This window comes from Spodoptera frugiperda, chromosome 13, assembly GCF_023101765.2.
Source record: "Spodoptera frugiperda isolate SF20-4 chromosome 13, AGI-APGP_CSIRO_Sfru_2.0, whole genome shotgun sequence".
NCBI classification, from domain to species: Eukaryota; Metazoa; Arthropoda; class Insecta; order Lepidoptera; family Noctuidae; genus Spodoptera; species Spodoptera frugiperda.
Window position 1 is genome coordinate 9,666,827 of NC_064224.1, and position 13,084 is coordinate 9,679,910.

Consider the following 13,084-nt stretch of genomic DNA (forward strand, 5'->3'; position numbering starts at 1 on the left):
AGCATGGCTCTCCCATACTTAAAATGGCACATAGGAACACACGTTTCAAATTATACTGGTTTATATAAAACTACTTTGAAGGAAAACCCATAGCTTTAGAGTCGAGCCGACCACTGAATCATGGCACATAGAATTCTATTGGTTCCCGCCCATTACCCATGTTAATTTGCTCCTCGCTGAGAAAAGTTAGTCGAGACGAGTTTTAAGTCAATTACGCAACACTTCTGTTTCGGTAGAACGTAACTTGTTGATGTTTACTGGTTTTTAAGAGATTTAGAACCCTTTTGAGGGTGATTAAGGTTGGAATTAGATTAGAGGGCAGAGCTATGACTCAAAGCATTCTGAAATATTTAACCATGAGCATAAGGGCGATATAAAGATAGTTAGCGATCCAACAACAAACATCACCATCATATGTGAACTACAAGACGTTCAATCCTAAAGTGAACAGCTTCCAGATCGACAGATCAGCACCCTTAATACGAGTTTGATTTACGTTGAACGAAAATAAAACGACAGCGCGATCAGCGTTCTGATTGGTTGGTTTATTTGTGGGGGCCATCATCATCATCAGAGCGCCGAACGCGCTCTCGTTTCGATTACACAATACGACTAGTCAGAAAAGTGCTTGTGAGCATTCGCAAACAAAAGAACAACCTCCTTTTTCCGAAGTCGGTTAAAAACGTTTGGAGTTTTCGTCCCAAGTTACATCCGAACTGGAGTGACGTTAATAAAGTGTAACGGATCACCGAAGAACTGGATTATTCAAATGAGCGTCTCCCCACGTACCTAGTTAAAAAGTTCCTACTAACAACACCATTGTGCGGACATTGTCTACTGATTACTTCTATAGACATTCAAATCACTGAGTTTCTTGCTTATATTGTTTCTGTTCCTTACTTTGTGTAGCTATAAATTGGTTTAGTGTTTGTTTTGCCAAGTATTTTTTGTCAATAGATTGTTTGTTATAAACGAGAAAATATAATCAGGTATCTATAAATATAAGGTGTTCTAAAATTATCTGTCACGGCTTTAATGAGAGGTAGTGTTGTGTTTGAAGATTACAATAGTGAAGAAATTTCGTACCCCGGACTAGTTAGTTTTATTTGAGAATATAAAGAAGTTAAATAAACATTGACTACTCTCCATAAAGTGGTTCAATACGCACGGCCCATGGTTCCGATAGAGACATTGAAAGAGATAGCTCTTTCATACCATACTCATATGAAGATATTTTTATATGAAAAAATAATAAAACTCATAATCAATAATTAATCTTCAAACACAACACTACTTCCCATTAACGCCATGGCAGATACTTTTAAAGTTCTTTATGCATATATCAGCCACAAGACCTCTACTTTTAAATATAGCTAGTGATCTGCATCCTACAACTCTATACGACTTATGAATAAATAATTTATTAGACAATACGTTTTATCATATTTCAGTCATTTAGATAACTCGGCTAGATCTAAGCAGTTCCTAATTACAATAATAATTCAGGTAGCTACCTAAGTCCCTACATGAACCTAATTTCCACGCTTTTCCATTTAAAACTCATTCTAAAACTCCACCATTTCAGGACGAAGACTGTTCACGAGGATTTGTACGTAATAAAAAGTAAATCCAGTAACAGTACTAAAACTCGCGTCATACGAAACTTCAGAGTTCCAGACTTCATGAATATTTTAAACTTTTTAATGTGTTCTCCAATATGTTGATAACTAGATACATACTTCATTATAAACCAGAAAATATAAGTTAAGCGTTCATAATTTGTAATCTAGAGTCTATTTGGGTCCCAAAGCTGTTTTACTGAGATATAAAACTGTTGTAAACTCTGGTCTATCAGTGCTTCGGCCGCCATTTTGTGTTACTGTAACGACAAGATGGCTGCCCATGATAGTGACCGCCATGACAGTTTGCAATGAACTTTGTGGAAAATATGTCACAAAAAAGGCTTTACTAACTTTGTTTTAAATAAAATTAAGATATAGTTTAGTGGGTTGGTTTTGTTGGCATCCCGCCAAGGTTTTGGCTTTGTATAAATTTTCTGGTCTTCTGCGTTAAGTGAGAGCAAGACATATTTCTTGTGCATGCAGTTTAAGATGCAACTTTTCATAGTTAATCTCTAGAAAATTGGTGATTTTCTTGTCAAGTTGTGTTATACAGTTTGCATTAAGTATTTACTTTGGTCTTTCTTGTTATTAATGCAAAGTTTTCCGAATTAAAATATTTACTATGCAACTACAACTTTAGGATTGAAGAAACAGGACGATATTCCCAATGATTTAACTTGGTTAAATTGTGATTTTTGTCATGATTTATATTTCTACCGTCGTATTTGTTTTTTGTATGTTTTCTTTGTATTGTATGACATAATTGTGATTTTATTTAATTGCTTAAGATTTAATTCGCAGGATATGATTCCCTTTAATTAAAGGATCACAAAACCATGTAAATTATAGTAAATTGTATTTTAGCATGTAAGTGTATCCCTTGTTGGGGTCTGTGGCGACACCTGACAAGTGACAGATGACAGAAGTCGCACATAGACTATCGACGAGCAAATCAACGGATGACGTCATAAATATCCTGTATCGCACATGTGAAGTTTACATGCGAATAAACATGGATAGAAAATCCCAACGAACAACTGTTTGACAGAAAGCTTGCCAGGCATGATCACCTCGCCATTTCAAAGGATCCTCCTTTTTCGATCTTAGGGAACTTTACCCTATGTTCTCTATAGATCCCATATACATATAAATAAAATATGGGATTAACCCAGCTTATTACGCAAATGTTTATGAAAGATATTGAACAGTTTAGCAAATAAGTTAGCTAATTAGCCACACCTAACTGTAATCTGCTCTAAACAAACCGATCATAAATGTGCACATAATTGCCAAAATGCACAAAATAGCTTGCGTTTCGTGTATTGTTCCAGTACTAAATGCTCCCAAAGGTACACACGGTGTAGCTGGATGCTGTAAAATGGCTTCTATTCACAGGAGAACCTTTGTTATTTTAGATGTAGGTGTAAATAGGAGCATAATTATTATGCACTTAATGTAATTTGGTTTTAAACAACGTTATGGTACTTAATTTAGGTTTGCAAGCACAAAATAAATTTTAAATTATCATTAACAATAAATAATATTACTAAAATAAGTTACCAGTAGGATAACTACATGTCATGTAGGTATCACTACTAAAGTGTGTTTATTAGTATTGGAACCTGCCTTAACTGTCTCGTTGGTCGGGTGGTCTCGGGTTCGATTCCCGGGTCGGGCAAACCTTTTTTCGGATTTTCGGAAATTTCTTAGTAGTAGCAGTGACTCTGGAATCGTGTCCAGTATAAGGCAATAGGCGCCCCTCTATTACATGGGACTTATAAAACAAATAGTGAAATGTGGATGTACATTGTATAGCGGCATTACGTGCCGTAATGTGCACCTCTGTCTACCCCTTCGGAGATAAAAAGGACATTGTGTAAACACGTGTTAAATCTTCCTGCCAAATAGCTACATAAACGGGTATCATCTTAAGCTTGAGAAGTATGTGATGTGCTCTAAGCGATGTGAACACTCTGGAGCCAATCGAAGCTCGCATGTTGACGCTGCATGCCAAAACATACGACAGTCAAATAACTTGATTGATTAAGGCTTTTGTACACACAAAGATAGAGAGAGATCATTTGCTAGCTTCGTCTCTCTGGTGCCCTTTTTAGTACCTAACTTAGTCGAATACGTTATAATCACGAGTCCAGATTAATAATTTAACAGTAGAAATGATCTCCGAAGAAAAAAGCGGCCAAGCAAGAGGAATTTTCACTAGTTTGGAATGTAAGGAGTGCCATGTTCCATGTCATATGATTCAAAACTAAAGACATTTTTACACCGAGTACCAGTCATATTCTTTAACTGTAGCCACTAAGGATTATTCCGAACTCTCGTACCTCAGTATCTAATGGGGGTGACAACGTATGGAGATTTTTTTATGGTATAAGCCAGTAAACGAACAAACGGATCAACTGATGTTTACAATCGCCACTGCTCATGGACACCTGAAACACTAGACGGCGTTACCAGTGCGTTGCTGGACTTTTGAGGGTTGGGAATTTAAGGATTGTTGGGGTATCAGGGATTAGGAAGATCGGGAAGGGGAGTAATTGGGCCTCCGGTAACCTCGCTTACACAACGAAACAACACAAGCGTTGTTTCACGTCGGCTTTCTGTAAAGCCGTGGTATCACTCCGGTCGAGCCGGCCCATTCGTGCCAAAGCATGGCTCTCCCACACTTAGCATGTAGAACAAGACTGAAAACCTCATAACCTGATATCTTTCATCTCTCCAACCAGTCAAAACTGCCTCTGTGTCATCATCATCATCAGCCGAGAGGCGTCCACTGCTGAACAAAGGCCTCCCCCTTCCTCCGTCTAAAATAATTATATTATTCGCACATCTCACAGTGTAGAGCGGGCGTGTACCAAACTATGTGCAGTACGTAGGCCCAACTATGCACTGCTCCTATCCTAGTTACACCTTACATTGTCGACATGTCTTCTTGTCTTCAGAACTATGAAATATGCTTGCAGAAGGTGGGCAAAGTACTATTAGGTATTTCGGAGTCTTTTTTATGGAATAAGCCGGTAAACGAGCAGACGGATCACCAGGTGGTAAGCAATCGCCGTCGCCCATGGACACTTGAAACACCAGAGGCGTTAAAAGTGCGTTGCCGGCCTTTTGTGGGTTAGGAATTGAAGGGTTGTTGGGGAATCGGGGGTTGGGAAGGGGGGAATTGGGCCTCCGGTAACCACATTTGCACACGTCGGTTTTCTGTGAGGCCGTGGTAGACTCGAAACAAGTAGAGCTTTTCTCCATTAATTTACGTGAGTGAACCGTGATTTTTAGTTCATCTGGGTGTTTAAAAATTGGCATACATAATACGGCTAATGTCAAAAGTGTAGGTAATTGGTGTCACAAATGTCATAAGTGATGTCACAAGTGTCAAGGCCGATTATGTAAATGTCCAGATTAGGGCGACAAAGTGTCGAGGCCGGTGTCATGAGAGACAAAGATGAATGCGCCATTTTTATGCCCCTATTACAGTAGTCACGATTGTGAAACTTTAGTGTCACTAAGATCAAGACTAGTGTCACAAATGTCAAGACTGTGCCACAAGGGTAAACCATCGTCGTATCGTCACGCCTTTTATCCCTTAAGGGGTAGGCAGAGGTGCATATTACGTAATGCTACTGTACAATGTACACCTACTTATTACCATTTGTGTTATAAGTCCCATGTAATAGGGGGTGAGCCTATTGCCATTATACTGGACACAATTCCAGACTCCGTGCTACTACTGAGAAATTTTCGAAATACCGAAAAAAGCTTAGTAATACTTTGCCCGACCCGGGAATCGAACCCGTGACCTCTTGCCCGGCAGTCGCACTTGTGACCACTCGGCCAACGAAGCAATCACAAGTGTCAAGAACGTTTGAAGCTACTTGAGGTAAGTGTCAAAACTGTTGAAACAGAATAAAAAATCCAAAAAAACCTTTGAATTATTTACAAAATTTTATTCGATATATCCCACCTTTGCTCTTTATCTAAAACATGATATCTAAAGCTAAGTAAAGTCTGAATACTAATGGCGACAGAGGGCGCTAAAAACGCGCCCCCTGTCACTTGGAGTAATGGCTGTAATCCTGCCCTCAACAGATCATTCCTCTTGGCCACAACTATTGAAGGTCGGTGACACTATCGACGACGGAAATCTCAAGACGCCTTTTTCATACTAACCTTTCTCACAAACATAACGTTATTTTGATCTCTAGAACGTAGACAGAGGCACCGCATTGTCTAAAGATAGTAAAATGTCAGACTAATAAAATATAAGGTGAAAGTTACTAGATATTATTTTTATTGAACAAAGTCATCAAATTACTTCTCCCACCTTGAAAGAGGCGAGAGAGTGTGTGTGTGTGTAAAAACCACCCCATTCCGACTCCTGCTTTTCGAGCAGGAGCTGCGGTAAACCAATAAGATTTCCACAGTACAGGAGAAATTTTATTAATGAATTCGTAGAGCAAAAATCTAAGTTAGTGGGTGCTGTTCATGACATGATTTTTTTTATTCGATCTTTCGAATGAAAACTGATCTTGTAATACCTAAAATTATTTCGACTTTCCTACAAATCACTTAATTCTGGTACTTATCTAAGTAGGGAAGTCAGCTCAAAGCGGCCATAGGAGGCAAAGCGGCCACTCTTAATTTTTCAGTTATTTGAAATGATAGCGCAACGTTTCCTTTCTGTACGTATAACCAAACCTCCCGCCCCGCGCCAGTCACTCATTTTCAAGCGGTGAGAATGAACCCGTGGTACTAGTAACGATAAATATTTTTTTGTGCGTTTTGTTAAAATAATACGAGGTAAGTTCAACCTGTTTTGGTCAAAACTATTTATATTAAAATGCTTTTATTGCACGTTTAACGTTACTTATCTATTTTGCCTTTTTTGTGTGGTATTTGCTTCGAAATATAGTAAATAATGTGAGTGAAAATATTTTTTTAAATAAAATGGTTGAAAAAGGCAAAGCGGCTCGGGCAAAGCGGCCAACTGACCGCTTTGCCCTTACTTTCATATTATCGCTGCATAGATATAATTCTTATTTATTTTGTTTAGATGGTCAATAACTACAAGAGAAAAACAACGCAGGCTTCTTGGGACGGAGGAAACGCCCGGGTGTCATCACTGTGAGGACCGCCCGGAGGACACGGTAGAACATACGGTGGCGGTGTGCCCTGGGTGGGCTGAGCACCGCCAAGTCCTCAGGGACCTCTCGCGCCCAGCACTGGTTCAGGCCATGGTGCGGAGCGAGAGGGACTGGGATGCCGTCTCCTCCTTCTGCGAAGCAGTCATGCTAGCTAAGGAGGAGGCGGGCGCGTGAGAGAACAAACCTCCTCACGCCCCAGCCGTCGCGAGAGACACTCCGGGCGTCGGGGATCGCGAGACGAATATATTACTATAAAACTGTCGACCAAATTGTACACTATGGATGCATTAAAGTGATTTGATTTGATTTGATTTGACGATCAAAGAGCCATCAGACCACCACAGATGGGGCCCAGCAGGGCTGATGTCTGATCCGGAGCTGCGGACTACCTAGCGGGTTTACCGGGGCTCCGGCTCGAAAAGCAGGAGAAGGAACGGGGTGGTTTTTAGTCAGTAAGAGTCTGACACTCCCTCTCGCCTCGCGCAAGGCGGGAAAAGTCATTGGATGATTTTTCCCCCTCAAAAAAAAAGGCTTCTTGGGACGAAGCTAGGTATAGGTAAAAACTCGTAGATTATGCATAGAAGATATTAAGACTTAAAATAATAGAAGTAAGTAGAACTTACATTATTATTGATTGAGATTGATAAATAAAATTATGACTGACTGTGATTAAAATAGGTAAAATGTTGTTGATTTTTTTTTATGTGAATTATATGTGTTGATTTTTGATTTTGCATTTTTATTTTGTCAATCACGGTATTTTCCAACAAAAAACAATTCATTGCTTGAAAACTTTTGGGGTGGCCATGTTGCCCTTACCCCCGTGGCCGCTTTGGGCGACCACTCGGGCAAAGCGGTTTTTTGACAAGTTTTCGTAATCTGCAAATCATATGATTATTATTCAACTTACGCAAATTTCAATTGGCCATTCCAAAAATTCGATAAATTCTCGACTAGCTAGTATAAAATTCTCTTTAAAAATCTTTCGTTCAATGGCTTTTTTTTAGCTCAAAGTTAAGGTGGCCGCTTTGAGCTGACTTCCCCTATATTTCATCAATCACTTGATCACATTTCGTCCATACTCATCACATGACCAAACAAACCAACATTTTCATTTACGATTAAACTGCCAATAGTAAGGCAGCACAGATAAATCAAAGTTCCGAATCTACCGTCCTCCGGCATCAGATCTAACCAGCTAATCCTTCGTGAGAGGATCCGAGCAAAAACCGGCTCTATCTCAAAGCCACTGAGTTACAAATCGCGTAGATAACGTCGTATTTATAGTGCCATTAGTTTAACTGTCCGATAATAGTTTCAAGGGCTTTAAAGGATATGTTTTTGCATGAAAAACGAACGGTAAAAAGGATAAGGCGATAATGCGTGCCTTCTTAAAACTGTCGTAAGGCGATAAATGCGGATTACCTATGTGAAGTGTGATTGGTTCGGAGAATCTGATTTTCTATTAGGTAGGTATTGGTAGACCTACCTACCTACCTACCTGTACGCACTATTTTTAATAGAACCTTCTTTGCTTTTTTTATGGGACACGCCGGTAATCGAGCAGACGTATTAACTGATGGTAAGCAATCGCCGCTGCCCATGGACACTTGAAACACCAGTGGATGAAATGTACTTGTAACCAAGTACGTTGCCGGCGTTTTGTGGGTTAGGAATTTAAGGGTTGTTGGGGAATGGGGCTGGGAAAGATTGGGAAGGGGGCAATTGGGCCTCCGGTAACCTCACTCACACAACGAAACACAACAAAAGCGTTGTTTCACGTCTGTTTTCTGTGAGGCCGTGGTATCACTCCGGTCGAGCCGGCCCATTCGTGCCGAAGCATGGCTCTCCCACACGGTTAGGCCGTTTGTTTTCAAAAATCTAAATGCTTGTGCGAAAACCTTTTTTAAGTCGTCAGTTACTTACTGTTAAAATACGGTAGGTCGTATAACTATGTAGTTTCAATTGCCCACTTTATAATTACAGATTACAAAATTAGGTAGATACCTACTTCGACAAGATTAGGTTACCTGGTAGTAAGTACTGAAAAATAAATCCTACAAATCTAAATCTACATTTAAAAAAATACACTAGGAACCATAGAAATTGTTGAAAATGTGTACCTCGCACTCGCACCGTACCACACCGTACCTCACGTTCACGCATACGTTTTTACACGACAGCAGTCTCTCACTCTACATACCCACAATGTCCTTCACGACTAGCGTGAACTTTGTAACAGGTAACTAGGTACCTACACTAGATCTTTTTTTTTTATTGGGGTTGGAAAATCATCCAATGACTTCTCCCGCCTTGGGCGAGGCGAGAGTGAGTGTCAGACTCTTACTGACTAAAAACTATATTCTTTAGTTAGCCGGAGCCCCGGTAAACCCGCTAGGTAGTCCGCAGCTCCGACCTACATTAAATCTGGAGTGCGATTTTCTAAGGCTAAACAGCTTTACAACGAAGAAATCATCGTTGGAACATGCGATATAAAACTACCCGATTACAGCGGTTTACAGATATTGACGGCGCGACTAGAACTAAAATATGGTCCCACATGTATGAAAAACTGTATTCAGCAATTCAAAACATCCTCGCCTTCGATTTTAATAGTAAATGACTCGATAAAAAAAAATACAGCAAGTAAATATTTTTAATTGTTTTTATTTATTTATAATGTTTTACTTAAAATTAATATAAGTAGCCTAATAAAATAGGAATATGAAGGTAAGGTAACTTTATTACAATTAATTAATTAATAAAACAATCTTAATATAGACTAACAACATAGTAATATGTACGAAACAAAATGTATGTTATAACTTTTTAAAAAAATAATCTTAATATAGTGTAACTAATTTTATCATAACTACCTAATTAATTAACAAATCAGTCTTTTAACACACATTTTTCTTTATATATTTATTTATTTATTAGCTAAATCTCTAATAGAACTACTCATCCTATCTAGAGCCTGAGCCATAGCTTGACCAGCTTGTACCATAGCTTGGGCAGTAGCTTGGCCGTTCAGCATTTGTTGATTAATTGCCTGAGCAATAGCTTGACCGATTTGACCAATAGCTTGAGCAGTAGCTTGGCTGCTTTGTGCTTGCTGTCTTATTGCTTGAGCAATCAGGAGTTCAGCGTCTACTCTTCGTTCTTCTATTGCAATGAACCGCTCTGTGATGCTGGCCATTTCAGAGCGGCGTTGCACTGGAGGTGATCTTCTCAATAGGCGCCGGCGCGTACCAGATAGACGCGGAGGCAGTTGGATCGTCCGTCTGCGATCACGTAATGTCTCTCTAGACACACGAGGAGTGGGAGCTGCAATTTAAATATTGTACTTATTATAGTCATCTTATTAACCTATATTATCTCTATTCTATATTATAAAAACAAGTTAATATTAATTAATATGAGTGGGACCGTCGGTAGAGAGCGCCCCAGACGGACTTAAAGCGATCAGATGGCGATATATTAAAGAAGGGCCAAATTAAAAGTACATACCTTTAACCGACGAGCATGCACGAAAAGACTGATGACTGTTGATGAAGCGAAAGAAGTGTGTAAGAACCGTGGCAATTGGCGTTCCATTGTCTCTGCCTACCCCCATGGGAGACAGGCGTGAGGTTATGTATGTAGTTAATATTATATACCATATGGAGAGACCTCTTATGAGTTAATTAAAACCATATATTTGTTATCATCTTGGCTGAAGATATACGAAAAATGATCATAATAAGCACAGTAGGTAAGCCAAAAAGGCAGCCACGCCACATGTCCGTAACATTCCTAGACAACCTACAACATTACAGCTCTACTGTGGTCAAAAAACATGAAGATGAACATACAGAATTTAATACTTGATTAAATTTCATTATTTATTTTGTTTTTGTAGAAATATTTAGCATAATACATATGCTTTTGTAGACGAGTAATACTTGTAGTTACATTTAAAACATATGATCTCCATACTGTATGCTTTATAATAATGTTTGGTTAGAGAATGCAACTTACTTTGACTGCCCCTTTCCGAAACATCATCCTGCTGTACCACAGGTTTTGTTGGCTCAGGTAGCCGATCCTGAAAATATAATATGAAAGTTATTGATTTGTTTCTATGTAAAACAGTTCAAATCATAATTTTCCAAAACTATACCCTGTTTGCTTCAGCTTCTAGTCTATGTAGTACCGTAAAACGGGGTGAATAGGAACAACATTCTGTTGTCTTTTCACGTAATTTAGAACTGATTACACCATTTAAATATTTTTTATTAATTCATTATTAAAACCAAAAATGCTCTAATAAAACCAAAAATATGAAAACAAACTAATAATCCTAATAAAAAAATTGTTTCTATTCTCCCCCTGAGTTTCTTTTCACCCCATTTTACCATATGTAAAAGAAAAAAAAGCCTATTATTTCTTGTTTAAAATTTACAATTAAAAAAGAGAAAAATAAACAGTATAAATGCATTAATTACACAGGCACTTTTTCTCTTTCGGTGTTTTAATGAGTATGGGTGCGAGAACCCCTCTCAATGGAAGGTAAAGGCCTCCTCCAGAGATGATTTGTATGATGATGATGATGATATTATGTATCTACCTATAATTTCAATGAAATCAATAAATATATAGCCTTGAAAATTACCAACCGGAAAGGGATCTATTGCTAAACTTCTATCTCCCATGAAAGTTTCTGTAGTCTCTCTTTGACTATCGGTAGTCTCTCTTTGACTATCGGTAGTCTCTCTTTGACCATTGGTAGTCTTTCTCTGACGACCAACACTACCTTCTCCCATAATTGTTTGGATTTTTAACTCAACTTCACTGAGTTCTGGCAAATCCTCTATACTACTACCAGGACGCTGTGTCCCTGCTGCAATTAAGCTGGCCTTCCTCTTCACAGCACCTTTTTTGTCCTTCCAGTACTGCAACACAAGTAAGATTATTAACATTAGAACAGATGAACTGTGATCCGAGATCATGGCGCTTGCAACAGTGCCGAAATATCGGAAACTCATAGACATGAATAAACATGGTGAATATCCCGTCTCAAGTTCTAATGATGTTAGTGACCATGTCAGTTTTAAGAATATTGATATCTTTTAAATAGAACAATTTGTTTTCTCAGTTTGGTTTAACTTTCAATTGCAATTTTAAATGCCATAATACAGAATTTCCCAACCTGTGGTCTGCGGACCTGAGTATATACATCAGGGTCTGCTGTGTCACCTCTGGATCATACATTAATCAATCATTAAATCCGTCCGTGAACCTGTGATTGCTTGATTTCCTAAGGGTCCGTAGATTGAAAAAGGCTGGGAAACGCTGCCATAATATTTGCCAATTTCGAACCTAACACAAAGTTACAGTACATGTCTGTAATTATTACTAATTTAGGAATAAAATACGTGCAGGGGTTTTTCAATACAAAAGGATACTTTAACGTAGTATAGTCTTCTACAGAACTAACTTATTGCAATAATATACATACACAATACATAATAATATTACTATAATTGGGTACCAACCTTACACCACTGTTGCCATGTTTTCGTACACCCATCACCTTCACTATTTAAAACTGTTGTTATTTTAGTCCATGCCTGACGACTGCGATTTCTCGCGTTCGAAGTACGAGCATGACCCATTGCCAACCATGGATTGCATTCCATATAGTATACTAGTTTTTCTACCTGATTTAAGGAAGGCGCTGCGTTGCGAGACACTAGAAGATAAATATTTTTGTTACATAGATAGTAGTTTAAACTAAAAACTTGTATTTTTATAAATATAAAGGTTAATGTTTACTTACTCTTAAAAGGTTTTGAACCAAACTAAAACAGAGAACGCGAAACGAAGAGTAGAACGCTCTTGGTAAGGGTGTAGAATGTTAAAGTCCACCCACTTAGCCACACTTAAAACCACTTGAAACATAGAAATTTCGAATTTTGACCAAAAAAAACTCATGTCAACCAAGTTTGTTTTGAAATTTGAAATGCTCATAACCCAGGATGTTGCCGTTAAAAAAAAGGCAAACATTTGAATATTTAATCATAAATGATACAAAGAACTGAATTTCTGTTACATAATGAATTAAATGTGTTTTATACATACGCATTCGACATTTGTATCAACTTAAAGCGATGGAATGACGTAAATATAAGTTAGTCGAGATGTTCTAGATTTATACTGTAGATAAATCATAGCTCCGGAGCTGCGGACTACCTAGCGGGTTTACCGGGGCTCCGGCTCGAAAAGCAGGAGAAGGAACGGGGTGGTTTTTAGTCGTAA

At 38.5% G+C, this 13,084-nt stretch overlaps 1 protein-coding gene across 1 annotated transcript; it reads right to left on the minus strand.

Moving 5' to 3' along the window:
• Positions 1-9,435: 9,435 nt before the first annotated feature.
• Positions 9,436-12,930, minus strand: LOC118270486 (uncharacterized). The gene is made up of 5 exons (XM_050697980.1): positions 12,606-12,930; positions 12,322-12,518; positions 11,443-11,718; positions 10,805-10,871; positions 9,436-10,111 (listed from the first exon to the last, which is right to left on the minus strand). Coding segments are annotated over exons 1-5 (939 nt in total). The 5' UTR covers positions 12,607-12,930; the 3' UTR covers positions 9,436-9,713.
• Positions 12,931-13,084: the final 154 nt, after the last annotated feature.

Coding starts and splice junctions, on each gene's coding strand:
- LOC118270486 (XM_050697980.1), bottom strand. Junction 11,719..12,321: donor CATGGCAACAGTGGTGTAAG/GTTGGTACCCAA, acceptor CTTGTGTTGCAG/TACTGGAAGGACAAAAAAGG. Junction 10,112..10,804: donor TTCGGAAAGGGGCAGTCAAA/GTAAGTTGCATT, acceptor TTTAAATTGCAG/CTCCCACTCCTCGTGTGTCT.